Source organism: Canis lupus, chromosome 3, assembly GCF_048164855.1.
Source record: "Canis lupus baileyi chromosome 3, mCanLup2.hap1, whole genome shotgun sequence".
In the NCBI taxonomy this organism is placed as follows: Eukaryota; Metazoa; Chordata; class Mammalia; order Carnivora; family Canidae; genus Canis; species Canis lupus.
Window position 1 is genome coordinate 48,205,519 of NC_132840.1, and position 25,467 is coordinate 48,230,985.

The 25,467-nt window shown below is 55.1% G+C and overlaps 2 protein-coding genes and 1 long non-coding RNA gene across 7 annotated transcripts; 1 reads left to right on the plus strand and 2 right to left on the minus strand.

Moving 5' to 3' along the window:
* Positions 1–8,126: 8,126 nt before the first annotated feature.
* Positions 8,127–16,253, minus strand: LOC140630536 (uncharacterized). 2 transcript variants are annotated; one of them, XR_012028272.1, is made up of 3 exons: positions 15,570–16,253; positions 9,388–9,503; positions 8,127–8,780 (listed from the first exon to the last, which is right to left on the minus strand). It is a non-coding gene; the product is annotated as an uncharacterized lncRNA (long non-coding RNA). The 2 variants fall into 2 exon arrangements; XR_012028273.1 differs by adding an exon at positions 13,282–13,356 and having other exon boundaries at positions 8,127–9,503.
* Positions 16,254–16,511: 258 nt separating this feature from the next.
* Positions 16,512–21,569, plus strand: MAPK7 (mitogen-activated protein kinase 7). Of its 3 annotated transcripts, XM_072820928.1 has the most exons (7): positions 16,513–16,704; positions 16,999–17,235; positions 17,863–18,028; positions 18,634–19,712; positions 19,819–20,486; positions 20,881–21,014; positions 21,162–21,569. In XM_072820928.1, exons 2-7 carry the CDS (start codon positions 17,004–17,006, stop codon positions 21,313–21,315), a joined length of 2,433 nt encoding a protein of 810 aa, XP_072677029.1. In that variant the 5' UTR covers positions 16,513–16,704; positions 16,999–17,003; the 3' UTR covers positions 21,316–21,569. The 3 variants fall into 3 exon arrangements, with proteins under 3 accessions (XP_072677031.1, XP_072677029.1, XP_072677030.1); XM_072820930.1 differs by lacking the exons at positions 16,999–17,235; positions 17,863–18,028 and having other exon boundaries at positions 16,512–16,704; XM_072820929.1 differs by lacking the exons at positions 16,513–16,704; positions 17,863–18,028 and having other exon boundaries at positions 17,103–17,235.
* A 191-nt stretch (positions 21,570–21,760) lies between these two features.
* MFAP4 (microfibril associated protein 4) lies at positions 21,761–25,006 on the minus strand. 2 transcript variants are annotated; one of them, XM_072820931.1, is made up of 6 exons: positions 24,859–25,006; positions 24,481–24,556; positions 24,058–24,212; positions 23,490–23,586; positions 23,160–23,386; positions 21,761–22,842 (listed from the first exon to the last, which is right to left on the minus strand). In XM_072820931.1, the coding sequence occupies exons 1-6, from the start codon at positions 24,862–24,864 to the stop codon at positions 22,612–22,614; spliced, it is 792 nt and encodes a 263-aa protein (XP_072677032.1). In that variant the 5' UTR covers positions 24,865–25,006; the 3' UTR covers positions 21,761–22,611. The 2 variants fall into 2 exon arrangements, with proteins under 2 accessions (XP_072677032.1, XP_072677033.1); XM_072820932.1 differs by having other exon boundaries at positions 23,204–23,386; positions 24,859–25,003.
* Between the last annotated feature and the right edge of the window lie 461 nt (positions 25,007–25,467).

The window sequence follows — 25,467 nt, forward strand, 5'->3', positions numbered from 1 at the left end:
ACCCCCTGGCCGCCCCGAGTGGTCATAGCTTCGGTTAACACATCGATCCGGTTCGTCTTAGCACACACTGTGGTTTGTATTTGCACGTTGATCACTATCCTGACTCCCCTCTCTAGGCAGCCCGCTGTTCCATGAGCCCAGCGGCCACGCGGATCTTGAGTTCTAGTTCCCTGGCACATAGAAGCCCTGGTAACAGTGCTGCATGAATGAATAATTGAATACATGGCCACTACTCAGAGAGGAAGCAGATTCCCAGGGGAGGTGGCTGGGCCACAGTCACAGCAGCAGGTAAGTCCCCGAATCAGCATTCACATCCAGGACTAAACAGGCTAAAGAGCCTCACTGCCTCCTCTGTCTGGTCCCAGGCCAGGTTGTCAAAGTGGCATTAGAGACCTTATCTCTGATCCAGGAAGGGATGCACAGGTGTGTAGACTTCCAGGAGGCCATGCCCCCAGCAGGGACCCCAGGGGGTGGTCCCACCGTAGCCAGCTGCTAGCTTGGAAGCAGACCAGGGGGGCTCCCTTCAGACACCTGTGCAGGAGAGGGAGGGAAGAGTCAAGGCCAGCCTGGACCACTGACCTCTTCCGGAATGCTGAGCAAGGATAACTGATTAGGGGAGGGGGCTGTGGGTAGTCTGATGGGAGATGCTGCGGCTGAGGAGGCCAGATGGGTGGGGTCCCCACCGCAACAACACACACAGCTCAGAGTGTAGGTCTGCTCTCCAGGGACTTGGTCATACTCCCTTCCCCCACTCCTCACACCCTCTTTCCACTTAAAATGCTTTCTCCCACAAATTCTACCTGTCTTTACTCCTTGTCACTTTTGAAGCTCAGTATTATACAAAAGTCACTTTTCAGCAGAATGCTTGTGGTTATCAAGTAACCAGGGGCTCCTAGTGGTTTAAAACCCAGCTATGTCAGGGGCGCCTGGGTGGCTCAGTCAGTTAAGCATCTGCCTTCAGCTCAGGTCATGGGGTCATGGGACCGAGCCTGGTGTCGGTCTCCCTGCTCAGTGCTCCCTCCCCCTTACCCACTCATGCTCTTTTTCTTTCTCTAATAAATAAATAATTTTTAAGAAAAACCAGCTATGTCAAAGCCTACCCTACATTCAAGCAGGACCTAAAGGGGGAGTCTCCCCAAGGGGTGGGAAGCTCCTAATCAGGCATGCACATTAGCCATCCAGCCAGACAATGTGGAATGGGAGACCCCGGGTAGGATGGGAGGATGGACAGGCCTAGCTCTACAGAGTCTGGTGGCCTCAGGAAGGACTGCAGGGGAGGGGGCGCCTCAGTGGGGCTTGGTCAGGACCCAGCTGGAATCCTTACCACCAGTTCAGGTGGGCCTGCTGGGGGGGCTTGGTGCACTGGGAGCCCTCAGGCAGGCTGACCTTCAGGTCAGGACAGTCAGGGTGGAGGTGAAAGGTGTCTTTGCAGGTGTGGGTGTGCGGTGGCTCAGCGGGAATGTAGAGATCTGCTCGGGGAGGTTGGGGAGGGGGGTCACGGATGGGCAGACCCTCAGCCAGGACCAACATCCAGCAGGTTGGCACCATTTCCTGCCCTGCCAGTTGTTGGCATGCTGCAGAATTTCCCTCTCTGGGGGCACCTGGGTGGCTCAGTGATTAAGCATCTGCCTTTGGCTCAGGTTGTGATCTTGAGGTCCTGGGATTGAGTCCTGTCAGGTTCCCTACAGGGAGCCTGCTTCTCCCTCTCACTCTGTCTGCAGCTCTGCCTGCTTGTGTGTTCTCTCTCTCTCTCACTCTTTCAAATAAATAAATAAAATCAGTTAAAAAAAAAAAAGCAGTTCTTTGAATACTTACGTGTTTTCATGCTTTTTCCTCTGTCCAGCACACCATCTCCCTGCCCGCCTAGAGAACTCCTATTCAACCTTCAAAGCCCACCTGTGTGAAGTCTTCTCTGAACTCCTCTCCCCATCGCCTTACCATGTTCCCCCTCGGGGAGATATCCTCACCTTCCTGCCCAGAAGCCCATTGTAGTCAGGGTATCCAGCTTTGCTTCCTTTCTTTCAAGACAGGGAACTCACTCTTTACTAAGGCAGCTGGGTCTCTGTTAGGTGCCCCACCCTGTCAATCTGGCTCCACCTTCAGGATCTTTAGGGGTAAGGCTCCATCCACATGGAGCTCCTCCCTGCAGGCCAGACACCCCAGTGCCCATCACCATCTGTATCCTGCACCCACATTCCTGTGACTCGAAGTCTGGGTTGCCAGTTTTAAGAACTTAGACTCTCAGCCTTCAAGGGATCGGTGGCCCCAGCTCTTTCCCTCCCTTTCTGTTCCCAGCCCCTGCCCGCAGCCCCTTACCAGCGGGAAGCAGCCCCAGCAGAGGCAGCGTTTGTCCAGGGGGCCCTGGATCTCATCCCCGCATCCCTACTCCTGGTCTGACCTCCTTCCTGTCACCCCAGGCCATTTAGCCTCTCCAGCGCCCCTACCTCACCACCCAAACAGGGCCCACGTCACCTGGCAAAGGGGAACTGGCCTGGGGAAGAGGGAGCTGCCATGACAGGGCTGGCAGGGGGCAGATGTCCTCTTACAGACCTAGGCCCGGCCAGGTGACCCAGGGACTCAGACCCTACCCCACCTCCAGTCTCTGGTGACCCAGAAGGCAGCTGGCCAGACTTCACAGCAGCAGTGATACTCCCTCCCTCTCTTGACACCCCATGGAGCTCTGAGGCACCCACACTGAGGGCCTCCACGGCCACTCCGCAGGAGCGGGGCACTGGAACCCCATTTCGAACAGTTGAGGTTCAGAGGAGTGAAGTGACTTGATGAGAGGGGTGTATCGGAAGACAAGCTGAATTCAAACTACGGTCCCCATGACTCCGAGCGCCACGTCCTTCCTCTCCTCGCCCTGACAGGTGCTCCTTTCTGGGCCCAGCTCTGGCTCCTCAGTGGGCGGCCACCCCGGGAACGCTGTGGGCTCCCCGCCACGTGGGGCAGAGGCCAGACCGGCGCCATCCCCTGCCCCCCAGCCTCGCGGGAACGCACCCCCGCACACACACCGCCTCTTTTTCTTCTTCTTCATCTTTTTTTTTTTTTTTAAGATTTTATTTATTCATGAGAGACAGAGAGAAAGAGGCAGAGACACAGGCAGAGGGAGAAGCAGGCTCCATGCAGGGAGCCCCATGCGGGACTTGATCCCTGGACCAGGATCACGCCCTGAGCCCAAGGCAGCCGCTCAACCACTGAGCCACCCGGGCGTCCCCACACACCGCCTTACAAATTGTATGTATTTATGTTTCATTGAGGTGAAATTCACATAAAGTAACCATCTTAAAATTTTTTATTTATTTGAGGGAGAGAGTGTGCACGCACATGCAAACGACAGGTGGGGAAGAGCAGCGGGAGAGACACGCAGACTCCATGCTGAGCCCGATGAGGGGCTCGATGCCAAAACTCAGATCATGACTGGAGCCGAAATCAAGTTCAGACACATAACAGGCTAAGCCCCCCAGGTGCCCCTAAAGTAACCAGTTTTAAGCTATAACTCAGTGCATCCCAGTTTTCTTTCCACATGCTGTTCCTTCATTTTTTTTTTAAAGATTTTATTTATTTATTCATGAGAGACACAGAGAGAGAGAGAGGCAGAGACACAGGCAGAGGGAGAAGCAGGCTCCCTTCAGGGAGCCCGACATGGGACTCGATCCCGGGTCCCCCAGATCACGCCCTGGGCTGAAGGCGGTGCTAAACCTCTGAGCCACCCGGGCTGCCACGCTATACCTTCATGCCTGGAGTATCCCTCCCACCTTTGCTGCCTGAAAGCGTCTTACTGAATAACTTCAAGGTCCAGATATAGGTCCCCTCCTTCAGCCTGCCTTTCTTCTGTGCTCTGCCCCATGCTGCTCCAGGGGCTTTCTCTGGAGCCCTCAGCCCCTCAGCCACAGCCCTGCCATGAAGAGGCTGTGGTCCAGCTGGGTCTGCTGGACCACACTGAGAACTGCGTGAGCACCCATGGACAGAGGGCACATTGGAACACTCACTGATTTTTGAATGACTGCATGAGCGAGTGAATGAGTGCAGGTCTTTGGGGGACCCTTTGTGGGGAGCTGGAGCCTTAAGGGCCAGAGCTGAACTTTCAGGTTCCAGCCAGAGAGAGGATGTAGGTTCAAGTCCAGGGGAGCGGGGGTGTAGGGAGAAGACTCACGACAGAATAATCGGGTCTGGGTCTGGGCCAGAGCCCAACATAGAGTATGGGGCCTCAGTTTCCTTCTCCAGCCTATCTCCAATTTTCAGTGTGACCCTAGGCAAGTCATTGCCCTACTCTGGACCTCAGTGTCTGCATTAGTAAGAGCAGGGCAATGCCTGGACTATCTCATTCTCCTGTTGAGTCATCTGAAGGCTGGGACTGTGGGTGGCAGTGGGGAATCCCTGGCCTCTCCAAACCTGGCTCAGGGACCGGGCATGCTCTCCTAACCTCTCAAGTTCAAGGTTGGAAGCATCTGGAATAGCTTCTTTCAGGAGTTAACCAGTAGGAGGAGCTGGAGAGAAGTGAGTCAGGCAGTCCTGGGTTCTAATCCAGCCTCTACTAGACTCTCTGTAATCCAGACAGTCCAAAATCGACAGCATGGCTCGGCTATGTCATCAGGAACCCAGGTTCCTTCTGTCCTCCTGCTGTACCTTCTCAATATATGGCTTTTGTTCTCATAACCACAGATGGCTGACTCGGCTCCCAGGACAGTGCTGTGTTCTGGGCCAAAGAAGGGGGGAAAGACAAGGGGGCCCCAGAAAGATTTTATGTAGGACGGGATACCTTCTACAAACCACTGATTGGATGATGGCTCTCATACACACCCCATTAGCCAGAACGGCTTTAGGAAAACACAACAAGCATGGAAATAAGGAAATAATGGAGCCTGCTTTGCCTCAGGCAATTGTTGAGGATGAGGGTGGCATTTAGAATACTGAAACTCTCGTGGGTGCACCACCCCATGCAATCTGATGCTCAGTTGATCAAAACATACCCAGCCAACCTGCCTGGACACCTGCTGATGGGCCGGACTGCTTCGTGCCAGCAGAATGCCAGCCTGGGTTGTAGGTGTCTGGATCCATAGTTATCTGATTTTCTACTGCTTTGTTTTTTTTTTTAATTAAAAAAAAGATTTTATTTATTTATTCATGAGAGACACACAGAGAGGCAGAGACATAGGCAGTGGGAGAAGCAGTCCCCTGCAGGGAGCCTGATGCGGGACTTGATCCCTGGACCCCAGGATCACAACCTGAGCCAAAGGCAGCTGCTCAACCACTGAGCCACCCAGGCGCCCCTTTCTGCTGCTTTAAAGACAGCTGGACAACTTTGTCACCTCAGGTGACTTTTCAGGTGACACTATGTAGGTCAAAGAAAGCCCATTTGTGGCTGTTGACATTTAGTGCCTCATCTTTGGGTGGTGCTGTGGCATATGTTCCCCCACTAGCTTGTGGGAGGGGCAGCAGGTGCTGGTTGCCCTTTGTGGTCCCGGGCACCACTCTTTCCCTGCGCCCTCACCCCCCAGCATCAGCCCAGGAGGGAGGGGGAGGAAGGAGAGGGAGAGGAGCCAGGAAATGTGGGAGAGGCTCCCTGGCAAGAGAGACTGCTGAGAATGAAGAGACTCTAGGATGACATCACTTTTAAATAAACCAAAGTCACCAAGGCTGGGAAAGGGGACAACAGATGGATGATTTTTTTGTTTTTTAATTAAAGTGTCCCAGATGACAAAGCCATGCAAGTGTTTCCATCCAGTGCCTGAGAAGAATCTAAGCAGAGCCTTCCTCTACTTGATGAAAATTTGGGATTTTTAAAAATGCTGGTAGGGGAACCTGGGTGGCTCTGTTGGTTGGGCGTCTTTTTGGCTCAGGTCATGACCTCAGGGTCCTGGGATCAAGCTCCACATCGGGCTTCCTGCTCATCGAAGGGAGGGGGGGGTCTATTTCTCTCTCTCCCTCTGCCCCTCCCTCTGCCTGTGCTCAGGTGCTCTCTCTCGTTCTCTCTTTTTTTTTTTCTCTCTCTCTCTATCAAATGAATAAATAAAACCAAAATACAAAAAACCAAATGCCAAGGTCATGAGAGCCAAGAGTTATGTCTCACTCAGTAGGTATTTACTGAGCAGTTCCTGTGTGCCAGGCACTGTGCTGGGTGCTGGGGATGAAGGTGAAGACAAGACAGACACATCTGCTGCCCTCATGGATGGACTTCCTGGTGGGGGCGGGGAGGGGAGACAACAAAACAGCTATTCACCAGACAGGAACAGTGCAAGGAGGGAAAAAATCAAACAGTGTAAAGGGCTGGAGAGTGAGAGGGTTATTGTAGACAGGTGCATAGGGAAGGCCTCTCAGAGGAGGAAAGTTGGAGCAAAGCCCCCCAGAGAAGGGAAGGGGTGAGTCATGCAAGGACCTGGGAATGAGCGCTTCCAGACAAAGCACAGTCTGTGCAAAGGCCCTGAGGTGGAATACGTTTGAGGAACAGAGAGGCAGCCTGGAGGCTGCTCACACTGACTTGCATTGAATCACAAGAGACAACTGTGCACAACTCTGCCTTAAGGGATGTCATGTGGGTAGCTTGAAATCAGCCATAGGCGGAGTGTTTACACCACAATGTAAATTGCTAAATGGTAAAATCAGGGCTTTAGATTAAAAAAAAAAATTTTTTTAAGGCTCTACAACCATTAGGGAGCCCAACATAGGGCTTGAACTCACAACCCTGAGATCAAGGCCTGACCTGAGGGACACCTGGGTGGCTCAGATCGTGATCCTGGGGTCCTGGGGATCGAGTCCTACATCGGGCTCCCCGCAGGGAGCCTGCTTCTCCCTCTGCCTGTGTCTCTGCCTCTCTCTGTGTCTCTCATGAATAAATAAATAAAATTAAAAAAAAAAAAAAGGCCTGAGCTGAGATCAGAAGTAGTACGCTTGACTGACGAAGCCCCCTAGGGCTTTTAATCTTTTGTATTTCATTTTCATTGTATTTTCTCCAAGTGCCACTTTACCAGCAGGGGGTGGTGGGGTAGGAGATGGGTTTAGAGAACTCACCAGGGCCTCAGAGTGGTGGATGGTTTTGAGGCGAGGAAGGATGTGAGGTGACTTGGGTTTTAACAGAGTCTCCGACCACCATGCAGGGGAGAGACCATGGGCATGTGGGGTGTGGGGGGACCTGGGTCACCAGGGAGGAGGCAAGTGTGGCCATCAAGGTAGGGTTGCCAGATTCAGCCAACTAAAGCACACAATGTGTGCAGTATTTCGGAAATCCATTAACCAAACAACGATTCATTGCTTATCTGAAAGTCCAGCATAACTGAGCATCCTGTGTTTTATCTGGCAGCCCTACCTGTAGGTGCCAGGCAAGAGAAGGTTCTGGAAGGCTTGCTGCTTAGTCCCTGGGCGGGAACGTCGCTGTGGCCATTCCCCCCTCCCAGGGTGTGCAGAGCAGGATCCCACCAAGCTCCCCCTGTCCCAGCCCACACCCACCCCGTGCCCATTTCCTCCAGCTTTTCCCAGCAGACCTGACAAGGCAGGAAGCAGATCCCAGATGGGGGGCGGGGCTGATCCAACAGGAAACCAGGTGAGCTGTCGTCCACACACTGGACTTGGCCTCAGACCTCAGGGAAGCTGGTCCCTCTACCTCTCTTCCCTTCTTACCAGTGGGGCAGCCAGGGCTGGGTGATGGACTTGTCGTCTGGGAGGAGGAAGCTTCTGCAGGGACATGATCTGATCTGTGTTCTCCAAAAGATCTCTCTGGCTGCTGTGCACAGACAGCTGAGCAGGCGAGGGAAGCCGAGAGGATCATGGGTGGCCACTGCAGTAGCCCTGGTGACAGACCAGGGTCGCTGGCACTAGGCTGTGAGCAGGGAAGGCTGTGTGTCTGCTCCTCCAGCTCCCCTACTCACTCAGCTCCAGCTGCAGCTCCCTCACTCTTTCTCCACCACACTAGTGATGCTCCTGCCTCAGGGCCTTTGCACTTGCTGTTCCCTCTGCCAGGACTGCTCTTCCATCCAATCTCCACAGGGCTCATTTCCTCTCCTCCTTCAAATCCTTGCTCAACTGTCACCATCTCTGTCTGGCCCTCAAAATTTTTTTTTAAAGATTTCATTCATTCATTCATTCATTTATTTATTTATTTATTTATTTATTTATTTATTTATGACACAGAGAGAGACAGAGACAGAGGCAGGCTCCATGCAGGGAGCCTGACATGGGACTCTGTCCCGGGTCTCCAGGATCAGGCCCTGAGCGGAAGGTGGCGCTAAACCCCTGAGTCACCCGGGCTGCCCTGCTTATGACCTTCTAAGACACTGTATAATTGAGTCAATTTATCCTGCTAAAATCTGAGTTCCTCAGAGTTCCTCTCTCCTCAAAGGAAGAGATTTATGTCTGTCTCATGGCCAAAGCCCCAGAACTGGGAATGGTATCTGGCACACAGTAGGTGCTCCGTGTCATGGCGTCAATGAGTAAAGTTTGGATTTGGGTAACCTGTTGGATGAGGTAGATTGGTGGGGGAATAGGTGAGAGGGGAGAAGTGTGAGGGAGAGGGCGGGGGTCACATGACACCCAGGTGCCTGCCCTGGATGGAGGTGGCTGTGAGCTGAGGAGCATCAGGATAGGGAGCTGGTGAGCATGGTATGAGTCCCAGGAATTGGAGGGTTTGCGGGGCGTCGGCAGGGGAACATCTGCAGAGCACTGGCTGTTAGATCTGGAGCTCGGAGACAGACCCCGGCTGGAGCAGGGTTGAAAGCGGTCAGCGCAGAGATCGGGAGGAGCAGAGTGAGGAGGGGACAGGTGCCGAACCCTGAGATGCCAACATTCTGGAGAAGAACAGAAGAGCAGCGGGAGGGGGAGTCAGGAGGGGCGAGTTCCCATGAGGTTGGTCCCTGGGTCAGTCTCCCTCCCAGGTCTGGGATCTTTCTGAGGACAGGGCGGGTACAATTCTCTATCCCACACCCAGGGTGATCACAGGCAGGCCTTGGGAATGTTCCAGAATAGGCAAGGTCAGCCCCAGTGTGTTTGCCCAGCTGCTGGGTTCCCCGGAGGCCACAGAGGATCGCAGCCCCCGCGGTTGGACCCCAGAGCCTGTGACAGTGCTGATGACATCTCCCCTCACCCCACTGTCCCCACCTAGGTCCCCGGGCAGCCTGGGTGGGTTGAGTGGTGAAAGCAGGGGTGAGGAGGGGTGCCAAGAAACCACAATGGAGCCCTCTGGCTGTGAGGTCAGCCCACCCACCCAGGCCTTTGAGGCCAGGGACAGCCTCTTCCCGCAGGCCTCCCGCTCTCCCCTCCACCAAAACCACAGTTGGCGTGCAGGCCGGCATGGGGGTCGTCCCTCCCCTGTGGGAGTGCCCACGGCCACACTGAGCTCAGCTCTGTCACATCCTGTGGCCTGGTGCTGGGCCCCTGGCAGCAGCCCCCTCATACCCCTCCTGATCCCCCATTCCCAAGTCTGGGAGTTGACAAGCCTGCGCCGCATGGATTAAACATTGGCCACTCCGGTCTCCTGTGTGTAAGGCACTTCCAGGCAGAGATCATCCCTTCTGGAAGGAAAAATAAATCAAGATGAAATCAGAGAGAGAGAGAGACAAACCATAAGAGACTCTTAACTATAGGAAATGAACTGAGGGTCACTGAGGGCGGCGGGCGGGATGGGGGGTATGGGGTAACTGAGTGACGGGTATGAAGGAGGGCACCTCTTCTAATCAGCCCTTGGTGTTACACACAACTGATGCATCACTGCACTCTACCTCCAAAACTAATAATATACTACATCTTAATTAATTGAATTTAAATAAGATTAAATTAAATTTTAAAAAAGAAGAAATCATCCCTTCCTATTTTCCTCCTGACCTATGGAGTGGAGACAGTGTGTCCTGGCCACCATGTGCTGAGGCAAAAAATAGACCAATACAAGCACTGGCAGAAGGAAGGGGTGTGTGTGTGTGTCTGTCTGTCTGCATGTGTGTGCAAGCCCCCACGTGTGTTCCCAGAGCGTCTGTCCCAACAGCTTGCATATCCCTGCGTGCGTATTGCTCCTGTGTCTCTGCGTGTGTCTCTGCAACCCCTGTGCATGTGACTGGCAGTGTGCCTGCCAGGGCGTGTCCCTCCCTGTGTGGGTACGAGCATGTCTGTGTTTCCGTGAGCCTAAGTAGACAGGCATGTGTCACGGTGTGACTGAGCCTGGCCGTGGGGCTTGGCGATGCTGAGTGGAGATCCGAGGCTCAGGCCGAAGCTGCCAGCCAGCACCTGCCTCACACCCGGCCCTGCTCGTCACCCGGGAGACACAGGCTCCGGGCCTTGTGCCGCCTTGGCACCTGCTGCCTCTGGGAAAGAGCCTGGGGGTCCCAAAGGCTGGGAGGGATGAGGAGGGCGGTTGCACTGGGGAGACTGTGGACCCCAAGTAGGGGGATCTAGTTCCCTGCCGGGGCTGCCAGCCTTCAGGGGTCCCTAGCAGAGGCCCATCTTGGTCTTGGGCACGAGGGCACCTCCCACCTGCCCTCATGACCAGTAGATCTGGCTTTTCCCCTTTTACCTACGAGCTACCCACTCAGTATCTGCTCTCCACTTCTTCCTTTCTGACAAACCCCCATCTGTGGGGCAGCAATGTGCCTATGGAAGCACTGGATTTCTGAGCCTCCCTTGCACCTGGGGATGGCCTATGACGTGGTTCTAAGACATAAGTGGTGCACATCTGCTGTGGGCTACCAGGAAGGTGTTTGCTCTCTGATGATGGGGGACAGGTGTAGCACCACGTCCTTCTCCCTCCTTCATTCTGTCCGGAACATAAATGTGATGGCTGGATTGCAGCAGCTGTCTTGTAGTCATGAGTTAAGAGGGAAAACATCATAAGGACGATGGCAAAGTGGATAGAGCCTTCGTCCCTGACAAGCTAAACCAAGGTCAACAACATTCTTTGGATTTCAGGGCCCCTGGTGGCTCAGTTGGTTCAGGGTCCAACTTTTGCTCTTGGCTCAGGTCATGATCTCATGGTCATGGGATTGAGCCCTACGTCAGGCTCCGTGTTCAGTGAGGAGTCTGCTTGAAGACTCACTCCCTCTGTCCCTCCCCCTACTCCTGTGGGGGCATGTGTGTGGGTGCACACACTCTCTCACACTCTCAAATAAATAAATCTTTTTATAAAAAGATGCAAAGTACTTTGAGTTTCTCATGATGAAAGAGAAATACATCTTCACATGTTTATGCCATGGTTGGTGCTTTTCTGTTACCTGCAGCCTGGTGCAATCTTAACTGACGGTTCCAGCTCTGGGAGAATGGGCCCGCCTGTCCTCCCCACGCCCTAGCTCAGAATCCTTCCCACCTCCAGCTGCTGCCACTAACACCAGGGCCCATGCTCAAATCAGGCCTGGGATCAGTTATAATTTAGACCAACTCCACATTTTTGGTTTTGGAGAGACTCCTCCTTGCATGATGGGAAAATAGACTGCTACCCTCATTACAAAGAAGGGGAGACAGCTTCAGAGAGGGCTGGGGTTGGCCTAAAGTCACCAGCTGAGGGCATCACAACTCGGTCCTTACTTCTGATGAGTTCCATGGGCTCACAGAGGGATTGATTGTCCCCGACTGCTCCCCACCCACCTGTCTCCTGGGTGCCTGAAATCCCCCCCTGTTGAGACCAGGCAGTGTCCTTTGCAGGCTCATCCATTAAACTGGCTCCCTACACTTCTGGTGGCAGAGGGGTGTGCATGGGAACATCTGCGATTTCTGCTGGCCCAGTGTCCATCCCATCTTCCTGAAGTCACAGGTTTACTTTGGGAAAATGGGCCTCTGCCGCTCACAGTCTGAGGCTTTTGGCTGGGGCTGCAGTCCCCTCCCCTTCCAGAGGGGGAGGAGGAGACAACAGTCTGGCCAAGCAGCATGCAGGCACACCTCAGAGAGATTGTGGGTTCCACTCCAGACCACTACCATAGAGCAAACATCATGACAAAAGGAGTCAAATGAGGGCACCTAGGAGGCTCAGTCGTTAAGTGTCTGCCTTTGGCTTGGGTCATGATCACAGGGTCCTGGGATTGAGCTCCACATCGGGCTTCCTGATCAACGAGGAGTCTGCTTCTCCCCCCACCCCTCACTCTGCTCATGCTTATGCAACCACTCTCTCTGAAATAAATGAAAAACATTTTTTAAAGATTTTATTTATTTATTCATGAGAGACAGAGAAAGAGAAAGAGAGAGAAAGAGGCAGAGACACAGGCAGAGGGAGAAGCAGGCTCCATGCAGGGAGCCCGATGTGGGACTCGATCCCGGGACTCCAAGGGAGTCCTGGGCCGAAGGCAGGCGCTAAACCACTGAGCCATCCCAGGGATCCCAAAACATGAAATCTTAAAGAGAGAGAGAGAGAGAGAGACTTCAAAAGCACAAGTTGACAAAAGACCAAAATAGGTAAATTGGAATTCATTGCCTTTAAAAATTTCCAAATTTTGAAAACTTTTGTGCTTCATATGATACCATCAAGAAAGTGAAAAGGCAAAAAAAAAAAAAAAAAAAAAAAAAAAGAAAGAAAGTGAAAAGGCAACCCACAGAATGAGAATATTTGTAAATTATATCTCTGATAAAGGACTTATATCCAGAATATATAAAGAACTCCTGTAACTCAACAATAAAAGGGGAAATAACATGGGACGCCTGGGTGGTTCAGTGGTTGAGCATCTGCCTTTGGCTCAGGTCATGATCCTGGGGTCCTGGGATCAAGTCCTACATCACGCTCCCTGCAGGGAAGCCTGCTTCTCCCTCTGTCCACGTTTCTGCCTCTCTCTCTGTCTCTCATGAATAAATAAAAAAAAAAATTTTAATCTTTAAAAATAAAATAAAAATGAAGGATTTGAATAGATATTTCTCTCCTAAAAGACAAATGGCCAATAAGCATATGAAAAATGCTCAACATCATTTATCATTAGGGAAATGCAAATCACAACCATAGTGACATATTACTTCAGGACCCCTAGGATGACTCTAAAAAAAAAAAAAAAGAAAAGAAAAGGAAAGTAACAAGTGGTGGTGAGGGTGAGGATGTGGAAAATTGGAACCCTCAAATATTGCTGGTCAGACTAGCTCTATACCCAAGAGAAATGAAAACATATCCACAAAAAAAACTTGTAGATGAATTTCACAGCATCATTGTTGACAACTACCAAAAAGTGGAAACAAACCAAATGTCCATCAACTGATGAATGAACCAGATGCAGTCTATCCATAAAATGGAATATTTTCAGTGTTAGAAAGGAATGAAGTTCTGATACATGCAAAAGGATGAACCTAGAAAACGTGCTACGTGAAAGAAATCAGCCACAAAAGGTCACATACCGTAAGATTCCATTTGTAAGGAAGGTCCAGAATGGCAAGTCCAGAGTCAGAAAGTTGATTAGCAGTTGCCAGGGGCTGGGGAGGGGAAATGAGGAGTGACTACTAATGTGGCCTTTTCTGGGGGGTGAGGAAAACATTACAAAACTAGGCTGTGCTTGCACAACTTTTACGGGCATACTAAAAACCACTAAATTGTACACTTTGAAGTTTTATAACACATGTATTTTTTAAAAGATTTTTTATTTATTCATTTGAGAGAGAGAGAACAAACAAGGGGAGAGGCAGAGGGAGAAGCAGACTCCCTGTTGAGCTGGAAGCCCGATATGGGGCTCATCCCAGGATCATGACCTGAGCTGAAGGCAGACGCTTAACCATCTGAGCCACCCAGGCGCCCCTTTAGCACATGAATTTTACCTCAAAAAGGCTGTTATAAGAAAAGAGGCACCTCTCTGCTTACTGATACTTAATGATCTTTAAGAAAATTATTTAGTTTGCTACCTTGTATATATTAAGGAGGCATTGGATAAGAATGTGTATTTGTGTTTGCTTGTGTTGACTTTGTAGAGACAATAAAAGCAACCACCTGGAGTTAGGACCAAGATTTTTCACTTAAGCTTTTTTTTTTTTTTTTCAAGATGTACTTATTTGAGAGAGAGAGAAATGAACACAAGCAGGGGAAGAGGCAGAGGGAGAGGGAGAAGCAGATTCCTCCCTGAGCAGGGAGCCTAATGCAGGGCTCAATCCCAGGACCCTGGGACCACGACTACAGCTGAAGGCAGCCACCCAGGCACTCCACTTAAACCTTATAAATTTTGAGCCATGCAAAAATGATTTTTTTCTTAAAGAAATGGTCAGTTGTGTTAGCTGCAGCAGAGCTCTGTAAGGCAAGGACTGAGGAACGTCTGTTGGATTTGACTATAGTCGATTAAGGACTTTTCCGGGACAGAGTCAAGGCCAAGTGGCAGTAGAGACAAGGCAGCTCACAGTGGATTGAAAAGTAGATGAGAATCAGTTTTTGCCAGAAAATGTTGAATGGCCTATAGCTTGTATACTCAGCCTCGCTGAAATATTCATAGAGAAGTAATTAAACATAGTTTTTTAGTCTCTTGTGAGATTTTGTTTTATTCCCGGATGGGACGGGATCATCACGCAGCTGCCCACTCGGTCCCCTGAAAAGATGTGTTTGTGTGTCTTGCTTCTGTAGGCCCTCTACTTACACTGAGGGTCACCGCAGGCCTTAAACTGCACGGATTTCAGAGTTAGGGAAGTCTGTCTACTGTGTCCCCTAAACAAAGGCCATCAAAGAAATATTTTCAGACCTCAGTGACAGAAAATGTTCTTTCCCCAAGTATGCTTTCTTGATTAATATCCAATGCAAACCACATAACAAGATACTTTGGCTTTTTGCTCTGTTGCGAGAAAAATCAGACACAAATTCATAATTCGGCCTTAACTGAGGAGACCCAGATGATCCTTTAAAGTCTAAATATTAGCTGGTTTTCCAGAGGCTGACCTAATACTTAATGTATTTTAATGTATAATCCCAATAAACTTCTGAAAATTCAGTATCCCACCCCCAAAATGTACAGCAAAGGGTTACCAAAAAGAAACTGTCACCATTAGAAGAGGAGGAACTTCTGAGCAGTTAACTTATCTCAATTCAATACAACTGGTGTTAAATTTGGGAAACTGAACTATAAACTTAGCATGTGAAAAGGAAAACACAACAGTGCGGAATAATAAAAAAAATTTTTTTTTTAAAGATTTTATTTATTTGACAGAAAGCAAAAGCAGCGGGACCAGCAGAGGAGAGGGGAAAGCAGGCTTCCCTCCAAGCAGAGAGCCCCATGCGGGGCTCGATCCTAAGACCCGGGATCACGACCAGAGCCGATGGAACATTTGTTTCTTGTTTGTTTTTTTAAGGATTTTATTTATTTATTCGTGAGAGACATAGAGAAGAGAGAGGCAGAGACACAGGCAGAGGGTGAAGCAGGCTCCATGCAGGGAGCACGATGCGGGACTCGATCCCAGGACCTCGGGGTCACGACCTGAGCGGAAGGCAGACGCTCAACCACTGAGCCATCCAGGCGTCCCCAAAACAAAGATTTTTTAAAAGTCTCTAGGCTTGCCAAAATTCATTTCTGGTCTGGACCCACTTTTCAGCCTCTAGTCCGTGATGTTAAGGAACAGACCCTGGACCTGGCACTCAGAGTCTCTACCCACCGAGCACTACTCGGGGCCAAGGAAGAGCCCCGAGCCCCCGTTCCTCTGCTTCGCAGTCTCCGTACCTTCGCCTCGATTCCCCAGCTTTCTTCTCACGTGGCGGCACCACCCCCTTTGCTCCAAAAGGCTGCTCCTCACTGCACCACCTGGAGCTCCCCGCTGCAAACCTTGCCTCCGCGCAAAGGTTCGGACGGCCCCGCCCCGAAGTCGCCGCTGCCTTCTCAGGGAAGGCTCTACCAATCAGCCACCGGGCCGTGGAGCGGGGCGGGCACCTGGACCCCGCGCAGGGGTAGAGGCCGGACGCCCCGCCCGCTGTCCCCCTGAGCTCGGCAGCAGCCCGCGGCGCGGGAGCCCTGCGACGGAGCCACCCAGCGGAGGGACCACGGCGGAGGCCGGGAAAACCCGAGCAGAGGCCCCGGCCGCCGGAAGCTCAGCCGCCGGAAGTCAGTGGCGGCTTCAGGCCGGGCGCTCTAGAATCCCGGAGGCCCAGGGTCTCTGTGGTTGGATGCGTCCGATCACTCTCTACTGTGGGTGGCGCCTTCCCGGAGCTCCCGGGACCGATGGGGAAAATGAGGAGGTGGTGCATAATTCCTCGGGCGATGAGGACTGACAGGGGAGCAGGGGCCTCAACGAGGGGGATTTCTTGAGCCGGCCGACGAGGTAACAGACCCGCGCACCGGAGCGCCGCCGCAGCCCCGGGACCTGCCGCAGTCAACCCCGCGGATGGCGGTGCGCACGCACGCACGGGGGCGTTGCCTTCCATTAGCGCGGCGCCCGGGGCTGCTAGCGCGCATGCGTCAGAAGACTGAGCCGGGCGGGGAGCCTGCGAAGCGCCGAGCGCCCTTTGGGCGGCTCCTGCGGGCAAGCTGGACAGCGGCGGGCGCGCGCGCGGGCGGGCGCGCGCGGGGGCGTGGTTTCCTCTGCAGGTGGCCTCGGATTGGACGCAGCAAGTCGGAGGGGTGGGAACCTCCGCAGAGAGCGCCCAGCGATTGGCCAGGGGCTGGAGGGAGCGTGATCTTGGGAGGCGGGGCGGGGGGACCGGCGGGGCAGAGCGCGGCGCTGAGGTGGTGGCGGCGGCCTTGAACAAGTGAGCGAGCGACTCTCGGAGTATCCCTCCACGGGGAACGGGAGCCCGGGGACGCAGGGAGCGCCGGCGACCTCCGAAGGCCGGGAGGACGCGTCGGAGTGAGGTGCCATTCGGTGAGTGTTGACCGAGAAAAGCGAAGTGCCCCGCCCCTCCCTTTCTTCCTGGACCGCGCCTGGCGGCGCCTCCCCCACCTCCCACCCTGCATTCCACCCTGGACCTGAGCTCTGGGTTCCAAGTCCGGGTGTGGGACGACTACTACGTGCCAGCCGCTCTCTTTCGCTCCCTACCTGGCCCCCGCTGGCTGAGGGAACTTGGAAATTCCCTGGTCCTGCTCCCCAGCCTCCCAGATGGGAAACTGAGGCCAGGGAGCGGGCGGCGGGCCCCTCCTCACCAGCGTCTCCACACAGACGCCATGGCTGAACCCCTGAAGGAGGAAGAGGGCGACGACGGTTCTGGGGAGCCCCCCGGGCCGGTGAAGGCGGAACCCACCAACAACGCTGCCTGTGTAGCGGCCAAGAACCTGGCCCTGCTCAAAGCCCGCTCCTTCGATGTGACCTTCGACGTGGGGGACGAGTACGAGATCATCGAGACCATAGGCAACGGGGCCTATGGGGTGGTGTCCTCCGCGCGCCGCCGTCTCACCGGTGAGCTTCCCCGTTGTGCACCGCTTACAGATGTGGAAGCGGGCCCCAGAGAGTGAGAAACCTGCCCCGTCTCAGCCCGGAAGGAAAGCTGGGATCCAAATTCTGGATCAAGTCAGCAGATACCGGTTAGGTGCCTCCTGGATGCCGGGGTCTGTGTTGGGCTCGGTTCTCTGAAACTGCTATGGTGGTTTTGCCTATTTCTTTAGAAGAGTGGCAATCTCAGACCAGAATGCAGATCCTGTCTTTGGTTTCTAAAAGTCTTTGGAGCCAGAGACTGGTGTAAGGAATTGGTGGTGGGATGGGTAAGGTCTGAGATGGACAGAGTGTAGGGAGGTAGTTGAGCACAGGCATTAGAATCGAGCCTACCACTAACTCCTCCAACAAGTTGCTGAGCCAGGTTTTCATCATTTTCAGCTTTGAGCCGTTGGTATCCATCTCAGGATAGATGTGAAGGGAAAATCTGATAACATCCGTAAGGTGCTTAGTGCAGGCCTTGGCATGTAGTAGGTTCTTGCTATTCAGTATATGGTAACAGCCTTCTAGAAGGAAGATGTTGAAAGGGGCCTTTTGCCAATCTGCAGCTACTCTAAGGTACCTCATGGTATCTGCCTTTTCCCTGCTCCCCAGGCCAGCAGGTGGCCATTAAGAAGATCCCTAATGCTTTTGACGTGGTCACCAATGCCAAGCGGACCCTCAGGGAGCTGAAGATTCTCAAACACTTCAAGCACGACAACATCATCGCCATCAAGGACATCTTGAGGCCCACTGTGCCCTATGGGGAGTTCAAATCTGTGTAAGGAGCAGGGACGGAAGAGGAAGGCAGAGGTGGGATCTGAAGTTTTCAAAGGGCAACTGAACCTAATGTAAGGCAGGCTGGGAAAGTTCCCATTATTCCAGGACCAGTGTCCCTTAGGGCTTTGCTGGGGACAGCTGCAGTTGCTCAAGAAGAGTGCAGGTGGTTACCGGTGGTTACTGTTTTATAGAATCTTGGTAGGTAGAACCAATATAAGATGTTCATATAGTAACTGCACTCTTCTACTCTCATAGCAGATATTGCTAGTCAATCATAGAGCATTTTCTTCAAAAAAATGGGTAAGCCTTCACAGTTTTCAGAGTCTTTCAGGCAGCTATACCAAACAATGGAGATGGCCTCCAAACTAAACTTATTGGCCAGCCCTGGTTTAGTCCAACCCCATCTTTTCTTTGATGGGGAAACTAGATCTAGAGAGAAGAGTGACCTAACTTCATGGAAACATTAGAGAAAATCTAGAATCTTCATACCATCCCATTGGCCCCTGCGGCACGTGAAGATGAGGCTATTACCTGTCGAGCCGGGAGGCTGGAGTGAGGCTGGAGTGTGGGCGAGGTAGCCATGCTTATCTTTCTTGTCCCCTCTAGCTATGTGGTCCTGGACCTGATGGAGAGTGACCTGCACCAGATCATCCACTCCTCCCAGCCACTCACTCTGGAGCACGTGCGCTACTTCCTGTATCAGCTGCTTCGGGGCCTCAAGTACATGCACTCGGCTCAGGTCATCCACCGCGACCTCAAGCCCTCCAACCTGTTGGTGAATGAGAATTGTGAGCTCAAGATTGGCGACTTTGGCATGGCCCGTGGCCTGTGCACCTCGCCTGCTGAACACCAGTACTTCATGACTGAGTATGTGGCCACACGCTGGTACCGTGCTCCTGAGCTCATGCTCTCACTGCACGAGTACACACAGGCTATCGACCTGTGGTCTGTGGGCTGCATCTTTGGTGAGATGCTAGCCCGGCGCCAGCTCTTCCCAGGCAAAAATTATGTACACCAGCTGCAGCTGATCATGATGGTGCTGGGTACCCCGTCGCCAGCTGTAATCCAGGCTGTGGGGGCTGAGAGAGTGCGGGCCTACATCCAGAGCCTGCCACCACGTCAGGCTGTGCCCTGGGAGACAGTGTATCCAGGCGCCGACCGCCAGGCCCTGTCACTGCTGGGACGCATGTTGCGTTTCGAGCCTAGCGCCCGCATCTCTGCAGCTGCTGCCCTTCGCCACCCCTTCCTGGCCAAGTACCATGACCCTGATGATGAGCCTGACTGTGCCCCACCTTTTGATTTTGCTTTTGACCGTGAAGCCCTCACTCGGGAGCGCATTAAAGAGGCTATAGTGGCGGAGATCGAGGACTTCCATGCACGACGTGAGGGCATCCGCCAACAGATCCGCTTCCAGCCTTCCCTGCAGCCTGTGGCCAGTGAACCTGGCTGCCCTGATGTTGAGATGCCCAGTCCCTGGGCTCCCAGCGGGGACTGTGCCATGGAGTCACCTCCACCAGCTCCACCGCCGTGTCCTGGCCCTGCACCTGACACCATTGATCTGACCCTGCAACCACCCCTGCCAGCTAGTGAACCAGCCCCTCCGAAGAAGGAGGGTGCCATCTCAGACAACACCAAGGCAGCCCTCAAAGCCGCCCTGCTCAAGTCCTTGCGGAGCCGGCTCCGAGGTGCCTTGCGGAGGCAGCAGCTGGCCAGGGAGCGGGGTTGCAGAGGGGTACTCCCAGTTTGGACAGGCCGCAGACTCTTATCTTCTCCCTGCCAACTTCTCTGCAGATGGCCCCAGTGCTCCTCTGGAAGCTCCTGAGCCTCGAAAGCCGGTGACTGCCCAGGAGCGTCAGCGGGAGCGGGAGGAGAAGCGGCGGAGGCGGCAAGAGCGAGCCAAGGAGCGGGAGAAGCGGCGGCAGGAGCGGGAACGCAAGGAGCGGGGGGCCGGGACCTCTGGGGGTCCGTCCACCGATCCCCTGGCTGGGCTGGTGCTCAGTGACAATGACCGCAGCCTGCTGGAGCGCTGGACTCGCATGGCCCGGCCCGCAGCCCCCACAGCAGCCCCAACCCCAGCCCCAGCCCCAGCCCATGCCCCAGTCCCAGCACCCGCCCCAGCTCAGCCCAGCAGTCCTCCTGCTGCCCCCCCACCAAAACCAGCAGGCTCCCCCACTGGTCCTGTACCGCAGCCTGCTTGCCCAGCCCCTGGGCCTGCTCCTCACCCCGCCAGCCCTCCGGGGCCTGTCCCTGGCCCAGCTCCACTCCAGACTGCCACCCCTAGCCTCCTGGCTCCCCCTGCACTTGTGCCACCCTCTGGGCTGCCTGGCCCCGGTGCCGTAGCTGTGCTGCCTTACTTCCCATCTGGCCCGCCCCCTCCAGAGCCCGGAGGGGCCCCTCAGCCCTCCACCTCAGAATCCCCCGACGTCAACCTGGTCACTCAGCAGCTGTCCAAGTCACAGGTGAGAGGCTGTGGAGAAACCTGGATCTGGGCCCAGGGAAAATGGGTTTGAGAAGTCCTTGCTGTTTGGTGGGGGCGGGGGGACAGGAGAGGCTTCAGTGTACCTTTATTCCATGAAAACTGAGTGGCAAATGGGGTTTTATCTCTGAACTTGTCATCTTGCTCTTAGAAGGAGCTCAATGCCAACGAACCGGTTGGGAGATGACTAAGATGCTTCCTAAGTTATGCCTGGTCTGCAGACAGGCCCTTGACTGGCACTCAGCAATTGTCCAGGCTGGTGCTGTCCCCAACGGCTGTCCAGGCAGAGTCACTGACAGGGTCGGGACAGAGTTGCGGGATAACCTCTGTCTGCTCTTGATACTGCCTGTGTTGTAACCTGCTGTCGCCTGTTGCAGGTGGAGGACCCCTTGCCCCCAGTCTTCTCGGGCACTCCAAAGGGCAGTGGGGCCGGCTATGGTGTTGGCTTTGACCTGGAGGAATTCCTAAACCAGTCTTTTGACATGGGAGTGGCTGACGGGCCACAGGATGGGTAAGATGGCTGGACCAAGCTTCTGGAATGGGCCTGTGGGTAGGGTTTCCTGGTGCAGGAGGAGCTTGCCTGTGGGATGGGCAAGGAGCCAGCCTAGGCTAACAGGGCCTCTCCCCTCCGCTCTCCCTGCTTCCCTTTTTCCTGCAGCCAGGCAGACTCAGCCTCACTCTCAGCTTCCCTGCTTGCTGACTGGCTGGAGGGCCACGGCATGAACCCTGCCGACATTGAGTCCCTGCAGCGTGAGATCCAGATGGATTCCCCGATGCTGCTGGCTGACCTGCCGGACCTCCAGGAGCCCTGAGGTCCACAGCCTGTGCCTTGCTGCCCGGGGCGGACCCAGCTACAAGACTCACAGGAACATTTCCAAGAGCTGGAGCCTTGGGCCCAGCAGTGGAAACTCAGCTTCGATTATTCTGCAGGTTCATCTCAGACACACTGCAGCCTTAAGCAGCCACCTGAGCCACCGCCAAGCCACGGCAGGATCAGGAAACCTCTACTCCCTGAGCGATCCTTTTCAGTATTGTATTTTTATTATAATTATTATTATTATATTAATATTGTGACGCCATTTCTTTGCCATCAAAATGAGCCCTGTGAAATATAAGATTCCCTTTAGGGCCTAACTCTAGGTGTCTTTTTAGAGTTGAGGTCAGGGTGTTGTCAGTAGGGGAGCAAGGAGGAGCCAGGTTCTTGTATTTGAGACCCAAGCAAACACGATTGCATGCACGACAGACAGCCAAAGCCAGTTCATTCAGATCCTGAGCTTTATTGAGATCTTCACTCCCCACCTGCTTACAGCCCCTCAGAGGTTGTCCTGTGCCCACCCCCTACCCCCCCACCATGTTCAGACCTCAACTCTAGGGCCGGTGGGGGGACCTGGTATCTATGCCTACCTTGACTGTAGCTGTTTTTAGAGTGGCGTGCAGTAGCTGTGGTGACATACGGATTTAGCATTGAGCTTTGGGGGGCTGGGACAGGCGGGTGGGAGCAGCAGAGTAGGGCCATGAGGTGGGGGTGGGGGTCCATGGTGCTCCCCACTAGGGAATGAGTTGTGGGAGGGAGGCCAAGGATGGGGAGATGCTCTGAGGACAGTGGGGGGGCATGCTGGGGTGTGGCAGCGATGGCCACGCACGGGTGGCCTGGCATCCACGACGCCAGCTCAGTCTAGCATACTGGGGGGTCCCCAGTTGGAGGAGTCCACAGCAAGGAAGCTCACCAAGGTGGTACACAAAAGCCACAGCCTTGGAGTGTAGCTCCCGGCTTTCCACCTTTGGGGGAGGGCAGAGGCAAGCTAGAGTCTCGTGGAGCCCGGTCAGGTCCAGGGGGGAATGGCCGTACCTTTCCGAGGGGCCCCAGGAGAGCTGCTGGCCCCATAGCTATAGGTGAGGTGCGGAAGGCCTGGCTTTGAGATGGACACCCTGGGTGTGACAGGACCCGCTGGGGCTAGAACCACAAGGCCCCCACCATGGGAAGCAGGTGCTAAGAGAGCAGCGGGCAGGGGTGGGGTGGGGTGCAGAGGGGGCCCTTGTGGAGACCAGGAGCAGCCAGGGGAGGCTCAGGGCCTGATGGGGGCCAGCCCCTCAGGCCCGGCGGATTTTCATCTCGGTGCGCTTGAGAGAGTAGTAGAAGCCCTTCCACTGGGCCCAGTTGATGCCATTAGCATAGGAGAGGTGGGAGCCACCCAGGTAGAAGCCGTTGAGGTTGGCAAAGTGGCAGCTGCGGAACCAGAAGGCTCCTGAGGAGAGGGCCGCGCAGTTCTGCACAAAGAGGTCCTGGTCCCGGTCGAAGGTGGAGAACTTCTGGCCGCTGTGGTAGGACAGGGAGTCGCCTGGCAGAGGGGTGGAGGGATGGGGCTGCTGAGTCAGGGAGCCAGCCCCAAGCTGGCGTCAGGTGGGGGGGGCGGGTGGAGTGTGACAAGAGTGATGCTGTGAGAGGCATCACGTGGCAGCCTGGCAGGATGGGGCGCCCTCCCCAAGCTGGCTTTTGCATGAAGAGAAGCAGCTGCTCCTCATAGGGCTCCCTGGAGTAAGTGGACACGGCTTCTCCCAGGGCCCAGGTCCAACCTGGGTGGGAGCCAGCACGATCCTTCGGGGACTCGACAGGGAAGGAAGGGGTCGGGGGCCCAGCGGGCAGTGCCAACCCTGCCTTCTCTCCCGATGGCCGCTGGTGAGGCAGGCAGCAGGGGATACCTGCCCCGCCGTCCTCGAAGCCTGCCACGTAAAGGGTGTAGCCATCCTCCTCGGCACTGACCGCGTTGGGCGAGATAGAGAATTCGGCATACTTGGCGGAGGCCGTGTTGTTCTCAAAGTCCTCCAGGTCCACTCGCAGCTCATACTTCTGCTTCAGCGTCAGGAGGTGCAGGTTCTGCAGCCCTGGGGGGGTGAGGGGGTGGGTAGGGGGCTCCTGGTTAGCAGAGCCTTGGCTCCTGGCTCGGGGCAGCTCCCGGCCCATGGGTGTCCCCTGCCCCCTCCTTACCCAGCCAGTACTCCCCGTCGGCACGGCCGAAGCCCAGCTTGTAGTCGTTCCAGCCCCGGAAGAAACTCACTGAGCCATTGAATCTCTTCTGGAAAACCTGGAGCAGAGGACAGGCCTGGACCATCAAGAGTCCCAGGGGCGGGAGCCTCACCCAGGCTGGTGATGCTGAGGGCGTTTTGGTAAAAGACTGAGCTGGGCCCCGAAACAAGGCACACGCCCCTCAGTGAGCAGCTCCTGGGCGCCAGGCGCAAAGGTGAAGGGAGGAGTTGTTCTAGAGTCAGGCTCCTGGTAGTCAGTCCTGGCGGGGGCTGTGTGACCTTGGGCAAGTTATTCACCTCTCTGGGTTTCAGTTCCTCTGTACAGGGTCCCCGTCTCCCAGAACCATTGCAAGGATATAGGCACTAACCTGCCTCAGGCACCTAGAATTCAGTGTTGGCAGCAGCTCACACGCTATGCTGTGGCTATTATGGGCTCCATTTTAGAGATGGAAAAACTGAAGTGCACGGAGGTTAAGCCTAGGTGCACGGCGAGGACCAGAACCAGGCCTCTGTTCCCCCGACCCACTCACCGTCCACTTTCCGCCCGCAGTGGTCATGTCACAGAAGACCGGCACGGGCACGCTGGGGCCCGAGGGGTAGATGAGGTACACACCGTCCACCTGGTACCCCTGCGCGTAGACGTCATCACAGTCCAGGGGCTGCGGAAGGCAAGGCTTCTCCAGAGCTGGGGGCAGGGGCAGGGAGGGTGAGGGGAGGGGGACCAAGGTGCAGCCGGCCCCTCAGCACCCTGCAGTTTGCCTCCATCTCTAGGGTCACCAGAAATCAAGATCTCCTTTGGGGTGTGGGGGAGGATGCTCTTAGATCATCTCCACCTGCCCCAGGGTGGAGGAGAGGAGATGGCCTCCTGCAGGGCTCAGCCCTGAGGCCGGACTCCCAGAAATGATGGTTCCCAGGAACCTCTCCTCCCCCAACCTGCTGGCTGGGCCACTTACCGTCTCCCCGGATCCCGGAGATCTGGGGGGCGCAGGGGGGCGTGCAGAGAAGCAGCAGCGGCAGGGCCAGGAGAACCTGGGACAGGACGTCAGGGTCACCTACTGCAGCCCCCCTCGTGCCTCCTCCAGCCCCAGAGCCCCTGGCGTACTCTGCACTTGGCCCTCATGTGAACCGCCCCCTGCCGGGAACCCCTTGCCTGTCCTTTGGCCCCTCTTTCCCCCCCTCTTCCCACGCCTGAGAAACCGGTCTCTGGGACAGGCTGGAGCCCTCCTGGCTTCAGAGTTTCAAGTGGATCGCTTCCCAGCGCCGTATCTGGTGCGGGTCCTCTTCCCGCAGCGGCTCAGGCCCACGGTGCCCAGAGTCCCCGGCCCCAGTACCTTCATGCTGCCAGTTCAGCTCGGAGCGGCTGGGTGTCTGCTGCCCCAGACTGCGCCCCAGACTGCACCCGCCCACAGTTATGTGCTGGGCCCTGGCCAGGCGCCCCGGCCCCACCCCCTGGAGCTGCAGAGCCCCCCTCTCCCCTTCCCGGCACCGCACCAGCATCTGCTTCCAGGGTCAGGAGAGCCAAGGGGGCCCGGGGAGGTGGGGGAGGTGGGGCCGGGCCCGGGGGCCACCTGCGTCTCATTAGGTTTGTCGGGGGCAGGGCAGTGGGGATCTCACTCCCCGCTGAGTCACACTGCTCCCTGGGGTGCCTCTACACCCACCACCTGGACCTGTGGAACCCCTGGCACCCCCAACCCAGCCCCTGCTTCCTGATCCACCCCCCAACCCCCCCGCCCTACAGATGTCTGTTTATTTTCTCCTTCCCTGGCCTGTGTTTCATCAGTCTTTGGGGGAAGGCTAAGGAGTGGTGGGGAGGGTTCTTGGGAGGGGAGGCCTGTTCTGGGGGCGCAGAAGGCTGGGGAGGCAGCTTCAGAGCTCCTGATGTGGGAGCCTGTCTGGGGCTGGAGGGGGTTAGGGGCAGCGGGGGCCAGGCAGTCTCCTGG

What these genes read in the sequence shown, in the direction of transcription:
- MFAP4 (XM_072820931.1), bottom strand. An exon ending in CTGCGGGCGGAAAGTGGACG is followed by an intron (nt 23,587 to 24,057) that starts GTGAGTGGGTCG and finishes CCTCTGCTCCAG; the next exon opens with GTTTTCCAGAAGAGATTCAA. An exon ending in AGCGGCCATCGGGAGAGAAG is followed by an intron (nt 22,843 to 23,159) that starts GCAGGGTTGGCA and finishes CCCCTCTGCCAG; the next exon opens with GCGACTCCCTGTCCTACCAC.
- MAPK7 (XM_072820928.1), top strand. Translation starts at nt 17,004, where the DNA reads ATGGCTGAACCCCTGAAGGAGGAAGAGGGCGACGACGGTTCTGGGGAG. An exon ending in AGCAGCTGTCCAAGTCACAG is followed by an intron (nt 20,487 to 20,880) that starts GTGAGAGGCTGT and finishes CGCCTGTTGCAG; the next exon opens with GTGGAGGACCCCTTGCCCCC. An exon ending in GCTGACGGGCCACAGGATGG is followed by an intron (nt 21,015 to 21,161) that starts GTAAGATGGCTG and finishes TTTTTCCTGCAG; the next exon opens with CCAGGCAGACTCAGCCTCAC.